Genomic DNA, 27,871 nt, shown 5'->3' with positions numbered 1-27,871 from the left:
TCCGCTCAGGAAAACGGACCAATGGCGCTTCGAAGTTTCCCCATAAGCCAATCAGAACGCTGCAGCGGTCGTGATGGGCGTATCCGTCTTCTGGCCAGTGAGCGTCCAGAGTTCATGTTTAAACTGTCCGCGCAGGCGTGGCTAAGCGATCGGGGGGAGGGGCTTAATGGAAGTTGCATGGTTGGGTCAGAGGAGAGTTGTGTTTTAAACAGTCCAACACTATTAGTTAACAGGAATTTAGTAGGCTAATCAGTAAAAACTGATTTTATTAATTTAAGGTCTAATACTCAAAGATTTAAGTATTAATTTCGGATCACTGTGAAGCATTATCGCTGCAAACTGTCTTCTCTAGCAGTAATCCTTCCTTGAAATGAAAGCGGGCGGTAAGTAATTAATCTCATCGAATAATTATTTTTTCAGTTGTAAATGCCTGTGTTCATATTTCATCAACATTGATGAACATTTTTGATTACATCATAATCAGAGCTGACGTTTATTTATTTTTTAAATGCTTAACGTTAGTTACAAAGTTGAGACGTAACGTTACTGACCCGTTAACCTGTAGCTATATGATTGAAGTAAACTTTCATTACCTGAATATAAATATTCTTCCCACATCCATAACTGTGTTATTGAATTGTCCTTAATACATTCTGAGGTAATATCTCCTAAAGATAGGTCAGTTGTCCCCTGTCTCATAACTGGTTTATGAATAAGGAGGGAAAACTTGCTACTGGTGTGACTGTGAGCATGTCAAAACTGCCATTGGAAACTAACAAAATGATTAGTTATTAATTAGTTTACAACTATGTTATGTACTAATGTATCTTTAAGCTTTTAAAAGAGTTTAAACCGTAAATAACCTCATCTGGTGACCTGTATTCCGCAATACAACATCATCTTATGATACAAACATGTTTTAATGGGCTTATAATATTGTATTCACAGTCATGCCATAAAGCAATTTTGAATTTGATATTCCTTGAAGTACATTGGTGTAAGTTAACAAGTATATAACGTTACCATAGTATGAGCAGTAATATTGGCACCACACTTTTACTATCTTTACTATGCCACACTAGTAACGTTACCACTAAAGTACTTTTTACGGTGCTAAACCAATAAAGTATTTTGTTTATTTATATTTAATGGTCAGTTTCGATATCTAGCTGGCAGAGTGACTAATATAATGCAGAAATACTTTATTAGATACAGTTTAATGCCATAAAATATGATGTAGCCTATCTGTGAATACTTGTATTAGACTCTAAATAAACTAAAACATTAAAGACCAGAACATGTGCACTTTTATTTGGTACATATTTGAACTTACAGATAATGAATAATTCTGTTAGTATTTCAACCTAAATGAAAACTATTCACTCTCATTATAAGCTTGGAAGAGCCAGGATATTTTTTTTAAATGGCTCCGATTGTGTTTGTGTGAAAGAACAATGTCATATACACCTCGGATGGCTTGACGGTGAGTAAATCATGGGGTAATTTTAATTTTTAGGCGAACTTACCCTTTAATGGTCTAAACAAACTCAAGTTATTGACATTAATAATCTCAAAAGGGCCAGTTAATCGACTAGCATAGGCCAGAATAACTGCGACAAACTGCAAATGCCTGCAATTAAACTCAAAATGTGCTTCAGTGTTGTTGTTTAATTGTGATATTCTTCGTTCTCCGTTTCTAGTGCTCCACTGTCGATGTGCCAAATGTTTCTCTCTCCCTGTCCGGAGGCGCGTCCGAAAGCGTGCGTCTGCCGTCACGCTGCTGTCTCTTCCCGAGGAGCTGCTCCTGTACGTCCTCCAATGCCTCTCCGCTGAAGATCTCCTCTCCGTCAGAGCGGTTCGTCGAGATGGACGCCTCCTCACAAATTCTCCGTTAACTAAAAGTGCACTTGTGATGTTGAATGTCATGTGATCCCGCAGGTTCATTCTCATCTCCGTGACATTATCGATAGTAACTCAAGTGTCTGGGCACGAGTGAGCTTCAAAGACCGCTGGCCGGCCCTCAACACCGTTTGGCTCTTTGAGAGGTATGATGTACTGCAATGTTTTTATGACTAAGTATCTAAGTTTGAATGCACTCATTCCTGATGTTTTCAATGAAATCTGAGATTTCTGTCTCTCAATTGAAAGTGTGACGCTTCAAAGCGTTCGTGAAGGAATCAATGTGAATCGAGCGGTTCATTCCAAGTCTTCAGAAGAGGCACGATTGCTTTGGGCCAATCCCAATTCTACCCCTTACCCCTTCACTTTCCTCTAGCCCTACCCCTTCGCCTTCCCCTTGACCCTTGAAACAGAGTGGCAATGCGTAGGGGTGAAAATATTCCCCTAAGAAATGGGACACCACTACGCCTCCGTTAAACGTCATTATAAGACGTCGCTAGCGCCTACGTCACAGGAGATGCGCCGATGTTTATCACAACTTCCAAGATGCCGTTGACAGCTGCAGTTATCTCAGTCGCGTGGGTTACAGCTATTTTCTTGCATTTATCTTGTGAAGTTCGCAGGAAACAACGGAGACGGCGAAAATATGTTGCGGGACTATCGTTAGCAAACTACAGTAATTTTAGCGATTTTTTTACAAACGTTTCTGTGAAGAAACTGACCGTAAATATGAACACAATATTGAATGTAACATAAAGCAAATCATTATTTGTCGTTACAATACTTATTAAAGCCACAAATACTTAAATTTATGGGTCTCCTTTGTCGCTTGGGCAGCCAGTCTGGGTTAGCAGTGACCCTTCTCATACCCCTTCGTTTGAAGTGTGCTCCCGAAAAATCTTCGTTTGAAGGGCTATCTGGCCCTTCACCCTAGCCCTCCCCCTCCAACCAAAAGAGAATTGGGACAACCCTACCCCTTCACGTGGACGCGCAAAACGGAGGGGAAGGGGAAAGTGAAGGGGTAAGGGGTAGAATTGGGATTGGCCCTTTATATGAGCAGATTCAATTTTGTTTTTATTCACATAAACATTGATCAGTTAACAACATGCATATTACACTCAAATATGGTCAACAGAATGACATAAAGGTGAGTAATTGGTTTGGGTGTGCTAACCCTTTACAATTAATTTTGACTCAGAACGATTCGCAAACGATTCTGTATTTGATTCAAATCAGTTTTGGCTCGTTTCCACTGAGTGGTACGGTACAATTCGGTTCGGTACGCAATTATTTGCGTTTCCACTGTCAAAAGTACCGAACCGTACCACTTTTTGGGTACCCTTCCGTTGGGGTACCTAGCACAGTGAAAGGGTACTAAAAGGTGGAGCTAGACTCATTGCAGAACGCTGATTGGTGGACAGAGTGTCGTCACTGGCGCGTGCTACAAGGGCATTAGAAGCATACAGTTGAAATATAATTCTACTGTTATTGTGTCACAAAATGTAGTTTTAAGAGTTTTTCAGGCGAGAAAGTAGTTTTTTAAAGTTCAAATCTGTGGTTTATTTATAGATTTTTGATAATTTGACTGAGATCCATTTCAAGCGATCACCGGACGCTCGCGCTCGTGTCCCCCGCCGGGAACAGCCTTTCCCCGGCTAGTCATCCTGATGTTTGCCGCTGACTCGGACGTCTCTGTAGTGGTTAAACATGAGATATAGTTCGTCTTATATAAACCTAACAGGGGATCTTTGGTCTCGTGAATCTATAATTCGTTCCCTGGCCAATAGTTTTGGCAGAAGGCTACGTGAAGTTTCATATCTTTAAGCGCTGAGTTTGTAGGCTATATTTGACTGACTGAATTGTTTCTTGATGTTATTTAAAGGGTTAGTTCACCCAAAAATGAAAATTAAGTCATTAATTACTCACCCCCATGCTGTACCAACCCCGTAAGACCTTCGTTCGTCTTCGGAACACAAATGAAGATATTTTTGATTAAATTTGAGAGCTGTATAACTACCACATTGGCTCCTAAGGGACTGCCTCTTGACGGCCCAGAAAGTCAATGAAGAAAATGTTTAAATATCCCAAGTGACTACCGTGGCTCAACTATATGTTTATCAAGCGACGCGAATACTTTTTGTGCGAAAAAACAAACAAAAATAACGAGTTTATTCGACTATTTCTTTTCTTCCTTGTAGGCCAGAACGAGACTTCCTTAGATTTCCACGACGCATGCGCGAGAATTGCGATCTGCTCACACCAGCTTACACTACTTCAGATCGCAATTCTCGCGCATGCGTCGTGGAAATCTATAAGGAAGTCTCGTTCTGGCCTACAAGGAAGAAAAGAAATAGTCGAATAAACTCGTTATTTTTGTTTGTTTTTTCGCACAAAAAGTATTCGCGTCGCTTGATAAACATATAGTTTTAGCCACGGTAGTCACTTGGGATATTTAAACATTTTCTTCATTGACTTTCTGGGCCGTCAAGAGGCAGTCCCTTAGGAGCCAATGTGGTAGTTATACAGCTCTCAAATTTAATCAAAAATATCTTCATTTGTGTTCCAAAGACGAACGAAGGTCTTACGGGGTTGGTACAGCATGGGGGTGAGTAATTAATGACTTAATTTTAATTTTTGGGTGAACTAACCCTTTAAGCTTTAGTGTATTTTGTACCTTATACATTTTTATAATGGCTTATTGATAAAACTGAAATTCAACAAAAAGAGATCGTTTTGTCATTAATTTTATTTTATTACAAGATCATCTGTAATGTTGTTTATTGCAACATTTGTACCAATGCGATATGCAATAGCCTACATTACATTACATATTGCCTGGAATATGTTTAATATTTTTAAATTTAATATTTCGTTTTATTGTTGCCTATAATGAACATACAGAGATAACCGGAGTCGCATAGCCAGAGCGAGCTGAGTGCCGAGTTCAAGAACGCACTGTTCCATTAACAGAATTACTGGACTCGCGTCCTCGGGATCATTCTCCTGAGTCGGAATTTGCGTTGGCTTCTTGGAAACGCCTAAACGCCGAAACATGCCGAGTCTGTCATCCATTGTTGTTTACTATGTCGCTTTCTTCGCGCGAAAATGACGTCGATCGCTTCTTTCCAGCATACCACGCCTATCAGGTAAGGGTACTGTTGGCGTTGGAAACGCAAGCCTGATCATGGTGTACCCGACCCGTACTGTACCGTACCGTACCGTACCCCTCAGTGGAAACAAGCCATTTGTGAACTATAAGGATATGTTATGGGTAGATACATTCACTGTAGAAATGATTGAAATGCCTTTTTTTTAAGCATGCTAGTTCCTGTTTGATGTCCATAATACCACATTTTAAATGAATTTTCTCATTAAATCCCTCGACAATATCTAGGGCTGCGGAGAAAGGAAACTTTGAAGCTGCTGTGAAACTAGGAATTGCGTATTTGTACAATGAAGGACGTAAGTGTCTGTTTTTTTTTTTTTTGATTAAGTGATGTAATTGTCTGGGTGACTGACCAGAGCTGTAATGACGTGTGAACGTTCCTCAGCGTCGCTCAGCGAGGAGGGTCGTGCCGATCTGTGCGGCCGCATGGCGTCTCGATACTTCAGCCTGGCCGAGAGCCTCAGGTCCCCGCTGGCCGAGCCGTTCATCTGGCTGTTCATCCGGCCGCCCTGGTCCACGTCTGGAGGCTGCTGTAAGGCTGTGGTGTACGACCGGCTCCAAGCCGAGTGTGAGACCAACCTGGTGAGCCAATCGCGGATATCCCAGCATTCACTTTCACTGCAGTTCAACACCTCAAGGCCTAGTACACAGTTTCTTTTTACGTTTCTTAGATTTTTATATGTTACAGCTCTTAATGCAAGTGTTAAAGGAGATCTCCGTTCATTTTTAACATTGAGCTCATTTTATTGTACATTTGGAGTGATGTCAGTACAGACAAAAATGACAAAAATCGGTGTTGCCTACACTGTTATCCTTTTTTTTTTAAATTCGCACCCTGTTGACTTCAATGGGGCATGTTCTAAGCCTGCTTTTATTAATATCTTTCACATCTACTGCAGTCAGATTGACCGTGGTCACTCTTAATAACACGACTCACATGGCTGTGCACTCGTAATGACAAATCAAGGATGTTAAGAGGCTAAAAGCAGGTTTAGAACATGCCCCATTGAAGTCAACAGGTTGCGAATTTTAAAAAGAGGATAACACGGTGTAGGCAACACCGATTTTTGTCGTTTTTGTCTCTACTGACATCACTCCAAATGTACAAAAAAATGAGCTCAATGTTAAAATTGACCGGAGTTCTCCTTTAAGATTTCGGAGTGAAACTAGGTATTTAATGAGACCAAATTTGGATTGGAAACTGAAAAAAAGGGTTCAGAATATTTAGTTTTTTGGTAACAATTAATTATTCATTACAAAATTCTCATTATTATGAAGTGAAAAATAATCTCATTGCCATTAGTGTAAATGATAGGCCTAGTACTTATTATTATTTTTTTTGATCTGTGATGGATACTGTATTTAAAATAGTGTTTGGCCTTTCATAAAACAAGTAATGCATTACAAATGAATTGGTCATGGTTTAGGTTAGTTCATATTAGTTAATACATTAACTAAGCTATTGTAAAGTTTTAATGATACATTTTTATTTGTATTTTTTGTAATAAATGAGCTGGTTAATCTCCAATAATTATCATATTTTCCATAGTTTAATAATCAATGTTTCTTGAGCATCAAATCATCATATTAGAATGATTTCTGAAGGATCATGTGACACTGAAGACTGGAGTAATGATGCTGAAATTTCAGCTTTTCAGCACAATGTCACAATGTAATTTTGATCAAATGAATCCAGTCTTATCGAGCACGAATGACTATCAAATACATTAAAAAAAAACACTGACTCCAAACATAAATAAAATACACAATTGTTGATAAATATCTTTTCCTTCCAAATATTAATTTGGTTTACATTTCTTTCTCCTCCTCAATATTGTCAGAATGGGATCGTGTTCTTTCTTTTCTTTATTCCTCTCTCTTGACAACAAAATTGACGGGAATTTATATAATCATGTATTTATCCAATTTATATTGTCAAACATGACGCAGATGCCATCCTAATGTCTCTCTCTCTCTTTCTTTCTTTCTTTCTTCTTGCCTTTACAGGAACGGAGAGGGACGTTATTTTACTGCTTGGCTAGAGTCCTCCAGCTGTTTGACGTGAGTTGGTTTTATTCTGGAAAAGATGGAGATTTATTGTGTAAACGGATGTACAATCGTAACATGTCTCATTTGTAGGGCTGTCACTTTTGTCAAAGAATCTTGATCGATTTTTGAGACATAAGTGTTCATTGAATTGATTGTAAAATCGATTTTCCTTGTTTAAACACGTTTCCATTTTAGCCAAATATAGGCAAATCCACGGACGCCGCATAAGGGCGAACGTAGGCCTATAGAGGGCGCTTAAGGCGCGCACTTGAATATTTCTGATTTTTTATTGACATGAAGCTTCGTGCACAATGACAAACAGGAGTGTAACATTCTCGGAAAAAAAATAAGCAGAGTGGACTGCCATAACATCAATGAAAAACATTAGGATTCAACATGGCTCTGTTTACGATTAGACGATTTGTTTTAAAGGACAAGTGCAATTGTTTTTCTTAACTCGTCTTTATCCATGTTGTTTGTGATGTGTAAATTGTGGTATTTTATTCTGTGATTTTGTGTATGAAACTTCTTGTGCTGCCGTCTTGACCAGGTCTCTCTGGAAGAAGAGATAGTAATATCTCAATGTGACTTTCCTGGTTAAAAATAAAGGAAATAATAATAGAGTTATTATTTCGATTAGCCTACTACTTAAATGTCAAACAAATTTTGCCAACATAGGCGATTGTAGCCTGAATCTGTATCTGTATGCATGAGACTTTCTGAAAACCGGCAGAATTCACATTTTTCATTATGCAGAAGTACAATTTGCTGTTATGTGTGTGTGTGTTCGCTGCGGGCATGACGTGACGAGCTGGAGAGAAGGCCGTTAAAATCGATTTCCCTATTTTCGTTTTTGATACTTGTGTTGGTTGGTCCGATCGACTGTGCAATCGATTTTCGAAGGGAAAGTGACAGCCCTACTCATTTGTAGCATCATCGAATGGTTTATACTTGAAAACTAGATCGTGAAACGTTACTAACTTCCGACATCCACAGGAAGTTGATCATTACCGTGGTTAAGCTGGGTTTGGGCTGCTTATTTGATGTTTTCTGTGTATGGGCTCAGTCAATATGTCCCAGAGAAACACTTGTGTTAATGAGTGCAGCTCCGCTCTGCTTCTCCCGTAACCCCCTCGAGTGGCAGGTGTTAACTCAATCTGTGACTCTGTGTGTGTGTGTGTGTGTGTGTGTATCAGGATGAGGAGAAGCGTGAGGAGGCTACGTCCATGCTGAAGGAGTCGGCTCGTTGCGGGAGCGTGCAGAGCTCGTTTCTGCTGTGGGAAATGAACCGCGGCACGTCGGTAAGAGCGTCGTGATGACGTCACTCCTGTGTTTCTGCTGACTGGGTGCTGATCGCTGGTTTATTTCCTGTCCTCAGACCGCTGACCCTGGCCGGTATCTGCAGTGCATGCGCACACTCAGGGACTACGCTGCTAAAGGATGCTGGGAAGCTCAGGTGACTGGAGAAATGACGTTGATGTTCAGCTTTCTTTAGTGTGTAATGTTGCTGTTTGAGCATGAAAAAGGTCTGCAAAATAGCCAAATCACTCCAGAGGGAGTTATAGGTCCCGCCCTGAGTCCCGCCCCTCCACTTCCGGCTCAAGGGACCTTATTTCGGAAAAAATATGAATGGTAGTCAATGGCGAGAGACAACTTATCTTTTTATTCCGTCTGAACTGTGCCCTCAATTACACATATGATGTTTGTCAATTTAAAAGATAATCGTGAAAGTCAAAAACGTCGCAGTTTGTCTTATAACAGAAGAGTAACATTTAGTTTTATGTGAAAATCGCTCAATGAACTACATCTCCCTGGAAGCGAAACGAGATCCGCTGCTCGTGTGTGTGCAGTCTGGTGCAAAACACGGCGTAACGTTACGATTTTAACGTAAAACTGTAGAAACAATGACAGACAGCCTCAGTAAAGTTAGCTTCATTTATTGAGAGAAAATGTGCGCCTTTGGGGTTTGTAGTCTTTGTAATTACGTATTTTCACAGTCTTATACCTGAACGGTTTTACATCAAACTGCGACTTTCTTTACTTTAAAATGTATCTTTTAAATTGACAAACATCATATGTGTAATTCAGGGCACAATTCAAACGAGATCAAAATATCTGTTGCCTCTCGCCATTGACTACCATTCGATATTTTTCCGAAAATAAGGTCCCATGGTGGTCGACCGGAAGGGGAGGGACTTAGGCTCTCTATTCTCTATATCAGTGACACTGTTTCTGAACTCCCTGATACACCTCCATTGTAGTCTTGAGTTATAGAGTTTCTTTAGGGAATAAACACCTCACAACATTCCTAATTTAATTAATTCCTGGACAAGGCATGTTTAAAAATACAGGGACTAAACTAGGGGCCGGTTGCATAAATATTCATTATGTTAAGGCAGTGTCTTAAAGGGATAGTTCACTTTAAAATTAATTTTTTATGTGTTTTAGCTTACCTCAAGGGCATCCAAGATGTAGGTGTCTTTGTTTCCACAGTAGTTTCAATTTTGATATTTTTAGGTCAAACCGTTCTTGTCTGTCAGTCATATAATGGAGGTCTATGGTCACCACCTCAAAGAGCATGCACAGAGAAGTCCAAATTAAACATGATTTAATGACTCGTAAATGTAAGTACACATTAATGGCCTAAGACACGAAACGAGCGGTTTGTGTGAGAAAACGAACAGTATTTATATCGTTTTTACGGTTTCTCTTGCGGTTTATGCAACCAGCTCCTGGTTGAGTCCAGTTATAGAAGTGCAAATGCTTATGTTGAGCTGTTGTTTTGTTGTTGCTTTTGTCATTTTTTTTTCTTAACTAGCTGTCAAATAACATGATAAACAATTTATGCTTTATATTTGTAGTGTAAATATGCAGTATTTTTCTTTTATTTACAACAAAAACTGTTACCGCAAATAAAAACACATCTAAAATGTGTTTAATTTTGTTCTTTGATTGCTCAGCCATATAGCTCGCATTGTTTTCCTTTTTTTGACCTCTGTTGTGTGAAAATGACGTCTGTGATGGAGTGCTTTTGATGAAGGCATTACCAATCATCCGTCTCCATTATTCCTCCATTCTCACAATGTCAGTGCTCTGAGCGCGCGCATAATGGAAGTGCACACCCTTGGAAAGATGCGTCATCTTTCCTGTTATCACATCGGGACGTTTTCTCTGCCGTTGTTGACATTGACTTGTAATAATCAGCAGCTGTGCCAGATTGAAAGCCACTCTGATGTGTGTAAATGGGTTTGGATGGGGGCTTCGAATGAAGAGTGATGCTTTTTATGTTCGAATCTGTTCATTTGTGATGCCATATTAAACACAGATAAGGTTTGATATTTGTCTAACTTGTCTGTTCTGATCTCCCAGCTGGCGTTTGCGAAGTCATGTGGCAGCGCTAACCCTCTGGGTCTGGAGCCGCGGGCCTGCGCTGAACTCGTGGCCCAGTTCTTCCAGTCCGGGCCGTCACCCCTACAGTACCCGCTGAGTCTGCAGGGACAGGACATTACCACTAAGAGGTATGAAATCAACACCCATGTCAAAATATTCCTAAAGGGTTCACAGTCATGGAAATCCGGGAATATCAAGGGCCTGTACCATGAATAGGGTTGGGTATCGTTGGAATTTGAACGATTCTGATTCTGATTCCGATTCCTTGTTTCGATTCCGGTTCCTAACGATTCTCGATTCCGATTCTTTTAAGAGGCAGGGTCAAAAAAGTTTAGCTAACCTTGCTAACCAACGGCCTTTCTCAAGGAAATACTCCTTCTGTAAAAGTACTCCTTTTGTCACAAATTTTGCATTTTGCCGAGATTTCGTTAATTTTAGAAAAGTGAAGCCACACTTTGGATCGCCGACGTAAGCTACTCATGTTCGACTCGCGCGGTTATGTCAACACTTCCGGTAGACGCTTCTTCGTTGGTGTTGTTCAGCGGTTTCTTCTTCCGCTCGGCGGACTGTGAATATCGAAACTAGGAATCGAAATTTTAACTTTTGAACGATTCCGGGAAAAACAAAAAGTTAGTCCCGGTTCGAATCGATACTTGATTCTCGATACCCAACCCTAATCATGAAGCCGGTTTAGGTGGCTAGCTAGTAGTGCTGTAGCGGCGCGTCGATGACGTCAATGATTCGACGTCAAAATTGCGTCGACGTCATATTTTTGCGTCAACGCTTCTTTATTTATTTATTTTTTGCATGTTCCCGGCGGTACAGCTTGCCACACACACGTGGGAGACCGAAACATTTCAGAATAGAGGACGAAGACAACTAGAAGTGAATGTGCTATCCATTAAATGAATCACACACAGTAAACAAACCCTTAAGAAAAAAAATTGCAATTTAGACGCGCAAACTGGGTGTCGGTGTGGTGAGACGTACAAGCTCGGGCAGATTCGGCTTGAAGTCGTTCCCGGACGCGGCGCCGCGCGCGCTGTTACAAAAAAAGGCGTACACACAGCCAGCCACAGTCGTCCTGGTCTTGCGCACCCAACGCGTCATTTTTGCCGCACGCACATTCGCGCTCGTGCGGACGTGTCGAGTATAAACAAGGCTTTACTCCGTGTCAGCACGCGCTCTGATCAGTAGATGCACAAACCTCTCCCGATTCATCTCCAGTAGTAGCAGCCTCTGATCGCACCACTAACTCCGCCTCCGTTTCCCTCCTCAGCTGATATTAATATTTAAACATTCTCTATGATAAAAAATGTTTGTAAAAAATATTTTAATAACACGGTTTTGGCGGTTGTAGAGTTATAATGATGGTGTTCAAATACATAACATTAGACTAACGTTAGCCAGCTTATAGTATCTTGATTCAGTATGCTAGTATTTATTTGAGATACATTGTTTTTTATTAATTGAGCAGCAGAAAAAATATTCTTTATATTAGTCGTCCAATTTGTCATTAGATTAGTCGACTAATCGATAAAATAATCGCCCAACTAATCGTTTAGTTAATAATCGTTTACCCCAGCCCTACTAGCTAGGCAACCCTGGGTTTTAGGCACCATGAAAGCTTTTAGCAGTGTTCATCGCCATAATAACTTGCGCTCCACGGCTAACCTGGTCCGGGGGAGGTTATGTTCCAGGTAAGAGGTTGCAAAATGAACTTGGACCCCCCCCGAATGTTCACGAAATCCAGTCATAAAAAATGAATTTACTGTATAATGTGGAATTTCACAGAATTTGTCAAGGAGCAATAAATAGAAAGCGGTTCAGTACACTTCAAATCAAATCTTGATGTAGACTAGTGTGTGTGGATATTAAACCACAAAAACAATTTAAATATGAATCCTGCTTGTTCTGTGTGAATGAATGGTGCCGCCTACACACAATTTCATTTACCACAAACACACACTGAAGCACGTTTGACGCTTGTGCTGTTTTTTGGCTGTATATATGAAGACAGAAATGCATGAACTTCCTCTCCAGACTCTCTAGATCCACTCTGAGAAGTCACTTCGTTATCATTAACCGCTTCATTATCATCGTGACATAAACACACAGAAACTCAAAAGGTCTTCAACCCGTCAAAATAAAAGTTCGGTGTAACTTGACAGAAATATATTACCATTGTACAGTAGAATTTAGATATGTCCCAAATGTAATAATAATACTAACACTAATATGAATTATCATCAAAACTTTTTTTAAGGAATAATCCATGTTTTGGATCTCCAATGCCTAGTGGTGGCTGAGAAAATGCAGACTGTGCTGAATGACTAAAGCTCTATTACAGCATTTTTTGGTGATAAAATGATGGTCTGGTTGGCCACAGTGTGTTTAGTTCTCTCTCTCTCTCTCTCTCTATATATATATATATATATTATATATATATATCATAGTTAACTCGCGATTAATCGCACATTTTTGTCTATTCTAAATGTCTCTTGATTTCTTTTTGTTACATTATTTTTTCTCATTTTAATGCTCTTATCAACATGGTGGATCGACTTGTTTAGTGCAAAGTTTTTTTTTATTATTATTATTGAAAATAACATTGGAATAGTATTCAATTTCACACTACAAATAATCTCTCACACAATGTAACACTGTCTATCAATAAAAGGGTAAAAGAAATACTGACGAGTTCCTGATATTGGCGAGTATATAATGAATATATATACATTAGAGCCCGGCCGATAAAGGATTTTGAAGGCCGATACCGATACAAATATTTTTGAGTTTTAAAATCCGATATTCCGATATATCGGCCGATATTTTTTTTTTGTATTAAATATTGTTGGATTTCACACACGTGTAAAAGAAAAGCTAACTTTTCTGCACAAGATACGTTTGATACTTTTTCTCTATGTCTAAATGTTCACTCGTTCGCAAGTATAACTTACATTTTACAATGCAGGGACTGTAACTAGAGATATGCTAGTTATAAATACGGTAATGATTACTTTATTTAGGCAGAAAAAGTTCGTTGTGGTTTCCAAGCTCATTAATGTTAACGTTAGCGGTCTTCCACTGATGATAGTTGCATTAGCTAGCTTTGTGGTTAGCTAGTCTTATGATGAGCCATAATTTAGCAATAGATAACATCATACTGCAAATTGTAAAACATACATTTTCAATATAACAGGCCAAGGAGAGATGATTGAAGCGTGTTTCGTCCTTTTTTATTTTATTTTTTGTAAATATTCATTTATCGGCCATTATAACTGCCGATACCGATATTATGGAAAATCCCTAATATCGGCCGATATATCGGTCTGGCTCTAATATTCATTGAATTACTGATTTCTTGAACAAATTGTCATTTACTTCTCCGCTTCATGTGTTAAAGTCATCACCCGTATGTTTTTGCAGGTATATTCTGGTGGACTGGTTGGTGGAGGTGGCCACCATGAAAGACTTCTCCAGTCAAGTGCTGCATGTGACCATCGGCTGCGTGGACCGCTATCTGAGCCTGTGTTCAGTGCCCAAGGCCCAGCTGCAGCTCCTGGGCATCGCCTGCATGGTGATCTGCACTCGGTGAGCAACGAGACGCTCTGCTAATCGTGTATTTGTGTCACACTAGAACTAGATCTGTAATATTATTCATGAATGACAACGATTCGGCTATGTCTTTTAAACATTCGAAAAAGTTCGTTCACAACTTATTTGCCATTAAATTATTAATTCAAGAGATTTGTTCAAAAATGCTAATTCATCCAGTGATGAAACATGAAGTCTTTATAAGTGAGTCTAGCTGTGTTCGGAATAACCCCCTATACCCTCGTTTACTGTTTCCTACATTACTCCACTAAAATAGTTCACTTGAAAGAGTGAATGAAAACAAGTGAGTGAATTCGGACACTGAGTGCGAACAAGTGAGTATGGCTGCTGATTTAGCTTAGTTTGTGCTGTTTAATAACCATTTGAAACTTGGCAAACTGGCTGTTAGGGTTGGGTATCGTTTGAATTTGAACGATTCTGATTCTGATTCCGATTCCGATTCTTTTAAGAGGCAGGGTCAAAAAAGTTTAGCCAACCTTGCTAAACCAACGCTCTTTCTGAAGGAAATACTCCTTCTGTCACAAATTTTGCATTTTGCCGAGATTTCGTTATTTTTAGAAAAGTGAAGCCACACTTTGGACCGCCGACGTAAGCTACTCATGTTCGACTCGCGCGGTTATGCCAACACTTCCGGTAGACGCTTCTTCGTTGGTGTTGTTCCGCGGTTTCTTCTTCTGCTCGGCGGACTGTGAATATCGAAACTAGGAATCGAAATTTTAACTTTTGAACGATTCCGGGAAAAACGAAAAGTTAGTCCCGGTTCCAATCGATATTCGATTCTCGATACCCAACCCTACTGGCAGTTGAACTCTATCTTGAACTCTGTCTTGGAAACTATAACCTCAACTAAACAATTTAATAATCAATTAAGGAATGTATACTTGTATGATAATGCACTGTACCCACATTGGACCAGCGGTTTGGAAAATGGATGGATGAAACAGTTGTGGGCGCCATCTTCTGGTCCAGTGACTATCACAGTGCATTATGGGTATTCTCTAGCCATTGAGTCTACATCAGTTGTACACTCATTGCAGTGCATTATGGGATTTCGCTCAATAACATCCGCTATGGTTTTGTGCAAATGGCTTTTCCCTCCTATTTTAGAGTATATGGATGGTTTTTAACCCAGCCATTGAATCATTCATTCAAGGGATTTGTTTCATTACTTGATGAATCAAAGTCTTTGAGTGATTCTTTGAATCGTTCATTAAGATTTCTCGACAACAACAAAAATCGAATTAAATATTTTTTTTAATGGACTGGGGCAATTGACATTTTGTCAGAACCTCTTGTAAATGACATGTTGTTTTGTTTAGTCGTCCATTTCGAATCATGGGAGAATCGCCATCTCGATTCAATACAAAAAGACTTGATTCTCAGTTTCTCCCGAATCATGCAGCTTTATACTAATTAAACACCTTTTTTTTTGTTAATCTTCTGACTCAGGTACATCAGTAAAGAGATCCTGACCATCCGTGAGGCGGTGTGGCTCACTGACAACACCTATCAGTATGAAGACCTGGTGCGCATGATGGGGGAGGTCATCTCCGTGTTGGACGGGAAGATACGGGTCAGTTCCTGAAGGACATAAGCGCCCTCTGGTCTGCATTCACACCAGCACACACAAACCTCATTAAAGACTAGCAGCTCAGATGAATTTGTCTGAGGTTTAGAGCTCGACGCCGAAGCTGAGTGAGCGACCAACCTAGATGGCATTTTAAGACCTCGCCTCTCAATGCAAAGGTTATTCCAGAAGGCATTTAATAAGAAGAGAAAAAAAATATGAGCAGAATGTTGACTTTAAATGCATTTCATTCAACTTTGACCGGCAATCCAATTAAAAATGCATTATTATTTTAATTTAGTATGTGTATTAAGGCATTATTAATAATTATTTTGGTGTTTTTGCATTGGTTGTTACTGGAAACCTAAACAAATATCAGCTGTAAAATTTTTATTTTATATATATATATATATATATATATATATATATAAAATAAAAATTTTATATATATATATATATATATATATTTAAAATAAAAAATGTTTAAAAAATAAAAAAAACAGCTGATATTTGTTTAGGTTTCCAGTAACTGATATGCATAACCAATGCTTTCAGATTAATAATTCTTTGAATAATAATAGTCTTTTTTTTATGTATGCAAGCAAAACATTAAAATGTTACGTTAAATGCGGCTTTGTTGAATGCACTTAAGTGTAATGATGAAGACGTACCTGATAACGAAAGATGGCATTTAATTAGTAAAACTAATATTTCAGAAAGTGTACTGTAAGGTCAAACAATTATCATCAGTAAAGCTAAGCTAGAATAGATAAATATTAAGATAGTATCATGGATGTTCATGTTTTTGAACCATAAAAGGGTTATTTTTCATTTATATTACGTATTTGCTCTCAGTGCTCAATGCTGGGGGGTTTAATTTTTAGTTTTTTTTTTTCTTTGCAGTAAAAATGTCGATGACTAGTTAAAAAATTTTTTTTTTACTTGACCTGCCCAAAATATTCACACAAAATTGGTCATGATTTTTGTGGGTTTTGACCCATGTAACTTTTTTCTTTTCTTTATTTTGATTATATTTGTATTCTATTAAATAAGGTTATGACAGGTAATATAAGATATTAGTGAAATGTTCGGCACAAGAAATAATGTTATACAGTTTTGAAACGACATGAGGGAGAGTAAATGACAGTATTTACGTTTTTAATGTGAAATGAATAATTTGTTACATTTATAAAGCGCTTTACGTATGTGCAGCATCCAGCTGGATTATCCTTTTAACACCCATTCATCTCATGCCATTATTTACACAATTGTAACGGCAGTGTAAATGCATTCATGCCACCTCTGAGCTGCGATAAACAGTCTGTAAATGTATCTAAAATTATCTACATGCAGCTTCTGAAAAAAAAAAAAATTATAATCATGGGTTTTGCAACAGTTTTTTTCCCCCCATAAAGCTACATTTTGTAATGTCGGTTTGATGCATTTCAGATTTTGCACAATAATAACTTGAAATGATGACGTTTTTGGGGTCATTTCTCAGCCAAATTAAATGTGTTATTAATTAGCACTTCATGTAATTAATTAGATTAAAATGTTTAACCAGTTAACTGTCACCGTCCCACAGGTGGGACACTTGCCATTATATTTTTAAAACAATAATATCTTAGAAAAGACCTTAAGTAATATTGACAAACTATATATCATTTGAAAGCTTACAATCTCTAGTTTCCATATTTGGTGACTGATTTTCAAAATAATTTACACACGAGCCGTAATTTATCAATTTGCAACAAGAATATTTTCATACTCATAAAGCGTGTTCAGACCTTTATTTTGAAATAGCAATGAACATGAAAAATCATGTAAAAAAGTTAGAAACCTCAGTTTGATTTCATGCCAAGAGTTCAAAAGATAGCATCCATTCAATTATTTTAGAAAAAAAGGTCTGAAAATGTTTTAAATATTACGAAAAATAATAGATTCACCATTTGTGTTATGGCAATAAGCTATAACGCGCATGCGTGTGCTTTGTATGTGATTCCTAGAGGTTGAATTCATATCAAAATCTGCCAAACTAACCATGAAGGTTCTGAATAGGATTTCTACTTCATAAATTGTGTGAAATTTGTGAAAATAATGGTTCAGATCACTCAAAACACATATGGAAATGGAGACGCCCTTATATGGGCAGTAATGGAGTCTGGTTGTGCCCTAGTGAAAAAGTTTGGTACTGCGCCCAAACAAAATCTCACTGAAAGCTCATTTTTTGAGATATCAACCTAAAATTTGAAACACAACTTGTTCAGATTTTTGGCTTTGATTTTTCTGCAGTTTTAGAGTAGCCCAGGTTTTGAAAATATATATTTTATATAAAATATGAATAATTAATTTTTTTACATTGTACATTTCTATAAACTCAAACTTCTATAACTTTTTTTCTGTTTCACTTTCCTAATTTATTTCACTTCGAGAAAAATCTGCCAAATGTCTTCTTTAAAACGAGACCAATCTTAAGTCTATATTCCAAAGCATTCTTGAATTACAACCATTTAAGATTGAAATGAGCATTTCCATGTCTATTCAAAAAAAAAGGGGGGGGGGGGGGTGACAGTTAAGAGGTTAATCGCTTGACAGCTCTAGTATAAAAATAACCGACTGCGTTTACAAGGATCCTCCCCATAAGTGTGTGTGTATTGTTCTCGCTGAGTGCTGAGTAATTGATTTGTGTGTTAATGTTGTGTTTCAGACCGCCACAGTGCTGGATTATGGGGAAGTGCTGCTGTCTCTGCTCCCCGCGGAGCGACGCAGTTCTCACCTCTTCAAATACATCTGTGAACTCTCTCTGCTCTGCTCGCCTCTCACCGTTCCCGGGCCGGCCCGACTCGCCAGCGCCATCCTGCTGCTCACCAGAGCGCTGCACAACTACGGTACTCCCGCCAACACACCAAAAAATATCCATAGAAACGGCTTCCAGCTAAATATGCATTTCTTGATTCGAATCGATTCTCGTCTCGCAAGAACCGATATCGATTCTTAAATCTGATCGCAGGTTTCAGTTCACGCGTTAACTTTTTCATTGAAGAATTTACATGTGCTGTGCCGGATATATATTATTTGAAATTGAATCGTAATTGAATTGCAAGCTGGTGAATCAAAATTAAATCGAATCATGAAATGTAATTCCCGGCTGGGTATCGATTCAGATGTTCAAATTCAATTCAATTTCGATTCACAAGCTCTGTGCCGATTTTTTTTTTTTTTTTTTTTGCCCAGCCCTACATTCATACAATCTTAAAGACTCCCTGTAGTCATAAATTTTATTCCTTGAAACTATTTTTTAATCATCAAAATGATACATTTACACACTTTTTCCTTGGAAAAAAAAAGTCTCCATGCCTTAAATAGCTTGAATGTAACTCTACGACCTCGCCTCATTTCGTATACGCGGTTCTATGAATATTTGCAAATAAGCCCCGCCTCCACTTACTCATCGCAGCTTGTTGACGATCACACGTTGATCTGATTGGTTACAAGGTAGTTTGTGACGTCAAAACACCAGAGACTGTCTTTGATTCACCATTGCAGAAAATACTCGGCAATGGTGTTGAATTATGAATTTGCACATGGTTTGACTTAGCTTATTAAAAACGAAACATAGACATGTATTATAAACATTAAAAAGTTGCGATTAATCGCATCCAAAATAAAAGTTTGTGTTTACATAATATTTTTTTGTGTGCTGTGTATAATTATTATATACATGCATGTGTATATTTAAGAAAATGTGTTATTAATATATAAAATATGTATATTTATATATAATATAGATTATGTATTTATATACTGTGTGTGTATATATATATATACATATATATATATACAGTATTTATGTGCAAATAAATTCTTAAATATATACATGCTTATGTATTTATGTATACAAAATAATTGTAGACAGCACACAAACACACACATATTATGTAAACACAAACTTTTATTTTGGAGGCAATTAATCGCAATGAATATTTGCACAGCCCTAATGAATTTTAATTGAATTGAGACTTTAGGTTTTGTAATCAGGCTCTCAAAAAATGTATAAAAATTTGGATTTATTGGCCTATATATATATAATACCAAAATGTTCATATCGGTGCATCCCTAGGCAAAACTATGCAGTTTTTCACTGTATAAATCTAGTATTTTTCTGTAAAAATGACAAATATATATATATATATATATACAGAAAAAAATTCTGTAAAATGCAAAGAAGGGGTCCTGCATCGACTGCAAACAAAACTCAAAAGTTGCTTTGAGAAAAGTTAACGCTCACTCTAGACTAGAGGAATAAACTTGATCTTTAGTTTAGGTGACCTCAAGGTCTTCGTCAAACATCTAACTGATGAGGTTTATTCCTCTAGAGTGAGCGTTGCACCTTTTCTGTAAAGATTACAGTGTAGAACTGTGCTGAACCACTCCACTAACTTACACACGCCTTACTGAAGTTGTCCCGGTCCGTTTCTCCACAGTTCCTGTGTGGCCCGTCCAGCTGGAGGAAAACACGGGCTTCTCCAAGCAGGATCTGGTCTCCTGTGCTTTATCGCTCTACGTCAAGTGGTGAGTGTCCACGTCAGTTATCCACACCGCTGTCTAGCCTACATGCATTTCTTCCAATGACGTTTCGTGGTTGTTCTGAGTCTGACCCCGAGAGAAGTGTTTCCCCCGGGCCGGGGATGTGCGGTCAGGCGGGTTATCTGTGCTTGTCACTCTTGCCCTTTATGAGGTGCATCTCCTCGAGTTTAGCTGGTGTTAGCATGTTGCTAAGCTAAAAATATTCTCTAATTGGCAAACAAAGACATTGTATGAAGAGAATTGGGGGAAATTTCAGTACTTTTCAGTTCCTAATGGGATATATTTCTTTTGACATTTCCTATTTCCTTCTAGCGTCTTCACTGAATGTTTTTATTTAGCTTGTCGCAATGCGTTCTGGGTTTGCCTTCTAAATCAAGCACTCATTAAAGGCCTTTGACTTTTCCTAAATAAGATGTAACTTTCCTGCCTACATGTTGGAAAAGACTTAAAATGCTTTCTAGATTTTGGACTAAATCAGGCAGGGACTTTTATAGCTCTGTAATTCTCTTCACATAGCACAGAATGAGATTCAGTTACAAAAATTGTAAATGTAATATTTATTATCTCTGTTTATCTTTATTAGCTTAGTTACAAAATTTGTTTCCATATTAGTTATACAATTTTGTTTTGTTTAAGAATATTTATCTTTATTAATGTTATCATTAGTTGCATGTTGTTGCATTATGGTGTTTATATTAGTTATAATAATTCTTATCTATTTATTTAGTTATTATTTTATAAAATGTGATGGTGTCTTATATGCTGTTTTATAATATTATTAATTGCCTTGAGTTGCAAAATATGACCGTTATATGCTGTTTTTTATTTTTTAAATTAGTTAAATGTATACATTATAATTTTTTATATATCATGTATGAATTAGTTTAGTATGTATTAGGGCTGGGCGATATATCGAATATGTACGATGTATCGTTATATTTTTTGAAACGATATGGAATGAGGCAATACCGCAGTATATTGCAGTGTGAGCTGCTGCAGTGAAAGTAGCTAGGCTACGTAGTACAATTTGTCCTAAACATGACACAAGCTTATATTAATTGCGTCAAAATCACTTTGATATAGTTAACAAGTTTAAGGCAGCTTGCCGCCCTGTCAAATGCTCTGACAGACACTGTTGCTGACTGACAGATATAGCCTACTTGCGCTGTTTAATGCGTTTGAGATGTGGTGCTTTCCTCAGTGCTCAACTTACATTTCACATATTCTCCATCTGTAAATGTTAGAAAGTAAAGCAAATATGTCCATTTCACAACAAATATGTCCATGTCAGAAGAGGACGAGCTTCTGCAAGTGAATCTCCGCTAAAATTCATGCTTCCTTGAACGAGCGCCGGCGCGCGCATGCGCGTGAATAGTACTACGTAGTACGCAATAATTCTGACTAAAATAAACATATTGCTAAAATATTTGTTGTTGGAGAAAATAAATGTGCCATATGTGGAATTTTAAACCTACAAGTATATATTTTTAATGAAAGTGAAAGTGATTATAATGGGGTAATCAAATGCAGGCTAATATAATTAGTTTGTGCTTTTGTTTTTGTTTTTATTTTCATTTTTAGTTTAGCTTTTAGTCAATATAAAAACAAAAGCTTTTTGCACATAATATATTGCATAGCCTATATTATATTTGTTTCCATATCCTTCAATATAAACATTGTTTGTAGGATATCATTGGGCCGAATGTGAATATACTGTATATATATATATATATATATATATATATTTTTTTTTTTAATATAAAGATTTTCTTTATCTAAATAGAAAACGTAGAAAGTACCGAGATATATATCGTATATCGCCATTTGACCAAAAAATATCGAGATATGATTTTTTGGCCATATCGCCCAGCCCTAGTATGTATTATTTATTATTATTGCTTATAATGATATATATTTATGCTATAATTAATTTATAAATATATTTAAAAAATAATATTAAATATTATTTTTAATAATATAATATTATTTAATTTAATAATATAATGTTTTAATTATTTAATATTATTTAATATATTAAATAATATTAAATAAATATAAAAATAGATTTTAAATATAATTTATGATTTAACAAAATATAGTATAGTAATATTTAGTAATTATTCTTGCTAATAATGATAATTTAATACAACAAAATATAATTACTAGTTATATACACACAATTATTGTATATAAATACACACATGCATCTATATATTTTGAGAATTATTTGCACGTAAATACTATATATATATATATATATATATAAATATACACACACACATACATAAATACTTAATCTATATTATATATACATATAAATATTTTATATATGAGTAACACATTTTCTTAAATGTATACATGCATGTGTGTATTTATATATATACAAAATAATTATACACAGCACACACAAATATATTATGTAAACACAAACTTTTGTTTTGGATGCGATTAATCGCAATTAATCTTTGCACGGCCCTAATATATATTTATTTTTCTGTATTATTTTTCATCATTAATCTACTGTAATGAAATGATTTTTGACTTCATGGTGCGTTTACAGCCGGACCGCTTGGATATCTGCGATTATATTGTGGTTGTCTCACTCACCCGTCTCTTTCACTCCATTCACAGCTTCGGTCAAGATGTGCCCAAAGATTACAGACACGTGTCTCTGACGGGGGTCAAGCAGAGGTTCGAGGATGATGCGTACCAGCAGATAAGCAGAGACGTGGTGAGTGTCTCAGAGTCTGCTCTTGTTGGGTTGATCATGTGAAGTGTGTCGTCTGAAGGGTGTGTGTGTGTGTGTTTGTCAGGTGATGAGCTTTAAGGAGCTGTGTCAGGTGCTGGAGGTGCCGGAGGTGGAGCCGCAGGTGGAGGAGTCCAGCGCCAGCAGTCAGATCACAGAGATGCACACCTTCCTGTCCTCTCCCGCCAGCAACAGCAAGAGGTGTGTGAGCCAAACACTACACACTGGATGAATCGCCTCATGTCAGTGTTTTAGCCATGGTGTTTGACAGATTAAAAGCATGATTAGGATATGGACACCAAGACAGAGACTTGACAAATGTCATTCACTTCTGTTTCTAGGGGGCGCTATAACCTCGAGATAATCCTGTTAACCATGAAAAAGAAAACTGACATTTGACACCAATACAATTGTTCACTTCACATCTACACACTATGTTTGATCTGTTATTCTATTACACTCAAAATATAAGGACATATCCTGATCATTTAAAAATAAAGTGTGTTTAATTTCATATAAATATATATATATATATTCACACACACACATATATACACAAATATTTTTATATAGTTTTTCAATGATTAGTATCTGGCTGTATGTCTGATATTGATTATATTTTTAACAGTCATTCGTATATTGTTATTTATATTTTATTTTATTATTAAAAGATACGGATCATTGAATATGTCCGATATTTAGAGATAATATTTTTTTAATTAATTATAGGGCTGTCAAACGATTAATCGCGATTAATCGCATCCAAAATAAAAGTTTGTGTTTACATAATATATGTGAGTGCACTGTGTATAATTATTTTGTAAATATATAAATACACACACATGCATGTATATTTAGGAGAAAAAAATAGTATTTCTACAGAAAATATTTATATATAATGTAAATTATATATAAATCTATATACATGAAAATATTTCTTAAATATATACAAGCATGTGTGTGTATTTATATATATAAAATAATATTTATTATGTAAACACAAACTTTTATTTTGGATGCGATTAATCGTTTGACAGCCCTATAATTATTTAGTATTTTCATTTTAGCGTGAATGTCGTTATTAAATAAAACAAAAAAGATCAGCCGTCATACGTTACTATTCATATAAACATTTTGACACCTGCAAATAGCTAAATAGTTGCATATGTATTCCTGATATGTTTCTCACTTTTCTGCTCCTCGAAGAACATGTTTGGTCAGATGTGTGTGGAGAACAGACTCTTTAAATGGGTTTTGATGTGTGTGTGTGTGTGTTGAGCAGGAGGAGGGAGGACAGCATGCAGGCGCACAGGGGCAGTTTCCTGGCCACTCCCACAGCCGAGCTGTCCAGTCAGGAGGAGATGCTGCTGGGAGACATGCTGGACTGGAGCCTCGACACCTCCTGCTCGGGGTACGAAGGAGACCGCGAGAGCGAGGGCGAGAAGGACGGAGAGGGTGAGATGACATCATATTCTGAATCATCTTATACTAAAACATTAAGACAAAACCAATTGTCATTGATGCGTGAAGAGTCACACTAGTGTTACAACATTGTTGTGTTATTCAGATAGCATGATCATTTACATGTAATCGTTTAGCAGACACGTGTGTTTGTGAGTGATTCGTTTTAAAGAACAACCTTTTCAAGAAATTATCCTAATGTCATTCCAATTCTGTATTTCTCTATCTCCATAAAACATGCCCTCCCCCCCCCCAACTCAAAATGTTGTTACAAACTTCATTGTTTATATTAATACTTAAATAAATTAAATGACAAAAATAATACATTTTGATATAAATAAAATCAGTGTATTTTTATTTAAAATATTAAAATAAGTAAATATTTAATTCAGTTGTTATTTAATTTAATAATTAAACATTTAATTAGCATCTCATTAATTGGAAAAATATTTAAATGAAATTATTTAACTGATTATTTCACTGTTAAATGATTAATTCAATTATTTGTAAAATCTTATTTTACATATTTAAAAATAATTTGATAATAATTAATTAACAAAAATATTTCAATTGAATTATTTCAATGATTATTTCACTGTTAAATGTTTAATTTAATTATCTATAAAATCTATTTTACATATTTAAAAATAATTTGATAATAAGTAGTAAAAATATTTAAATGATTATTTCACTGTTAAATGATTAATTTAATTATTTATAAAATCTATTTTACATATTTAAAAAATAATTTGATAATAATTAATTAGCAAAATATTTAAATGATTATTTCACTGTTAAATGATTAATTTAATTATTTATAAAATCTATTTTACATATTTAAAAATAATTTGATAATAATTAATTAACAAAAATATTTCAATTGAATTATTTCAATGATTATTTCACTGTTAAATGTTTAATTTAATTATCTATAAAATCTATTTTACATATTTAAAAATAATTTGATAATAAGTAGTAAAAATATTTAAATGATTATTTTACTATTAAATGATTAATTAAATTATTTATAAAATCTATTTTACATATTTAAAAAATAATTTGATAATAATTAATTAGCAAAATATTTAAATGATTATTTCACTGTTAAATGATTAATTTAATTATTTATAAAATCTGTTTTCCATATTAAAAAATAATTTGATAATTAATTAGCAAAAATGTTTAAATTGAATTATTTAAATGATTATTTCACTGTTAAATGCTTAATTTAAGTATTTATAAAATCTATTTTACATATTTAAAAATAATTTGATAATAAGTAGTAAAAAATATTTAAATGATTATTTCACTGTTAAATTATTAATTTAATTATTTATAAAATCTATTTTACATATTTAAAAAATAATTTAATAATAATTAACTAGCAAAATATTTAAATGATTATTTCACTGTTAAATGATTAATTTAATTATTTATAAAATCTATTTTACATATTAAAAATAATTTGATAATAATTAATTAGCAAATAATATTTAAATTGAATTATTTAAATGATTATTTCACTGTTAAATGCTTAATTTAAGTATTTATAAAATCTATTTTACATATTTAAAAATAATTTGATAATAAGTAGTAAAATATTTAAATGATTATTTTACTATTAAATGATTAATTAAATTATTTATAAAATCTTTTTTACATATTTAAAAAATAATTTGATAATAATTAATTAGCAAAATATTTAAATGATTATTTCACTGTTAAATTTAATTATTTATAAAATCAATTTTCCATATTAAAAATAATTTGATAATTAATTAGCAAAAATATTTTAATTGAATTATTTAAATGATTATTTCACTGTTAAATGCTTAATTTAAGTATTTATAAAATCTATTTTACATATTTAAAAATAATTTGATAATAAGTAGTACAAATATTTAAATGATTATTTCACTATTAAATGATTAATTAAATTATTTATAAAATCTATTTTACATATTTAAGAAATAATTTGATAATAATTAATTAGCAAAATATTTAAATGATTATTTCACTGTTAAATTATTAATTTAATTATTTATAAAATCTATTTTCCATATTAAAAATAATTTGATAATTAGCAAAAATATTTTAATTGAATTATTTAAATGATTATTTCACTGTTAAATGCTTAATTTAAGTATTTGTAAAATCTATTTTACATATTTAAAAATAATTTGATAATAAGTAGTAAAAATATTTAAATGATTATTTCACTATTAAATGATTCGTTTAATTATTTATAAAATCTATTTTACATATTAAAAATAATTTGATAATCATGAATTAGCAAAAATATTTCAATTGAATTATTTAAATGATTATTTCAATGTTAAATTAATTCAAATTAATTAAATTATTTATCAAATCTATTTGACATATTTCAAATTAACAAAAAATTATTTCAAATTTAAAAAATATTATTTTTTTTCTAAACATGCGACCGCATTTGAGAGTTGTGTTCCTCACATAAGCCTCAGCTGATGTGATTTTGTGCATCATGCAAGAAAGAATATAACACAATGGGAGAAAAAAAATGAATGTAGATTTTCATGGCCATTCCTTTTAAATTTTATTATGTCTGTGTTTGAGTCCCATTTATAAAGTTTGACTGTCTCTCTCTCTCTCTCTCTGCCTCAGTCTCGGTGATGGAGGTGCAGATGGAGCTGCCGGTGGAGAGCGCTCAGGGACACTGTTGCGCTCTCTCCAGCGACGACAGCTTCTGTGAGGAACCCAACGAGGAAGAGGAGGAGACCAGCAGTCGAAGCAGACCCTGGACACGCCACATATCCTCCTCTTCATCGGGCACCTTCTGCACGGACCGCCGCAGCTCGGGCTACTCCTCCATCCAAAGCGTTCCCAGTCCGTCCGTCTCCTCGTCTCTGGTCTCTCCGCAGAATCTGTCCGGTTTCCGTCTCCTGCTGCCGCCCGCGCCGCGGACCCGCCGGCAGGTGAAGAGGAAGAACACCGCGGCTCACAGCGGAGGAGAACGAGACGAGCGCGACGAGGACGACGCCAACCTGGCCTTCCTCAGCCTGTGATCGGCAGGAAGCTGCTGTCCCTTAACGCATCACTTCCTGGCCGTCCCGCCAGGAGCACTTTCGTTCACGGGTGGTTTTATCTCAGAAGGGACACGGGCGCGAGTTCGCGACCATTTCTGAGCTCGTTTTTAAGTACGAACAAAGGTCATGTTTTTTTCTTCCCATAATGCATTTCACCTTAGCTCAAGCCTCAAGTGTCTTGAAATCACTGGAAAAAAAGTGTTGTGTACGTCGTGTTGCGTCTTTAAAACTGGACTGTTTACAGAAACTGACTATTGTAGTTGATCAAATGTGCAAATATGGGCTTTTTTAACGAAGTTACACGCAGCCACGGAGGAAAGCGA

At 35.6% G+C, this 27,871-nt stretch overlaps 1 protein-coding gene across 1 annotated transcript; it reads left to right on the top strand.

Annotated features, from left to right (window-relative positions):
* The first annotated feature begins 153 nt into the window (after nt 1–153).
* On the top strand, nt 154–27,673 carry ccnf (cyclin F). Its single transcript, XM_039686148.2, has 17 exons — nt 154–383; nt 1,701–1,855; nt 1,939–2,045; nt 5,294–5,361; nt 5,451–5,647; nt 7,073–7,126; nt 8,311–8,415; nt 8,493–8,570; nt 10,484–10,632; nt 13,934–14,098; nt 15,572–15,695; nt 18,397–18,577; nt 20,174–20,261; nt 22,908–23,007; nt 23,090–23,223; nt 24,305–24,477; nt 27,127–27,673. The coding sequence occupies exons 1-17, from the start codon at nt 371–373 to the stop codon at nt 27,525–27,527; spliced, it is 2,292 nt and encodes a 763-aa protein (XP_039542082.2). The 5' UTR covers nt 154–370; the 3' UTR covers nt 27,528–27,673.
* Nucleotides 27,674–27,871: the final 198 nt, after the last annotated feature.

The sequence above is a fragment of the Pimephales promelas genome, chromosome 3 (assembly GCF_988280905.1).
Source record: "Pimephales promelas chromosome 3, fPimPro1.hap1.1, whole genome shotgun sequence".
NCBI classification, from domain to species: domain Eukaryota; kingdom Metazoa; phylum Chordata; class Actinopteri; order Cypriniformes; family Leuciscidae; genus Pimephales; species Pimephales promelas.
The sequence above is the reverse complement of the archived record's forward strand: the minus strand, read 5'-3'. Positions and strand labels throughout refer to the sequence as shown.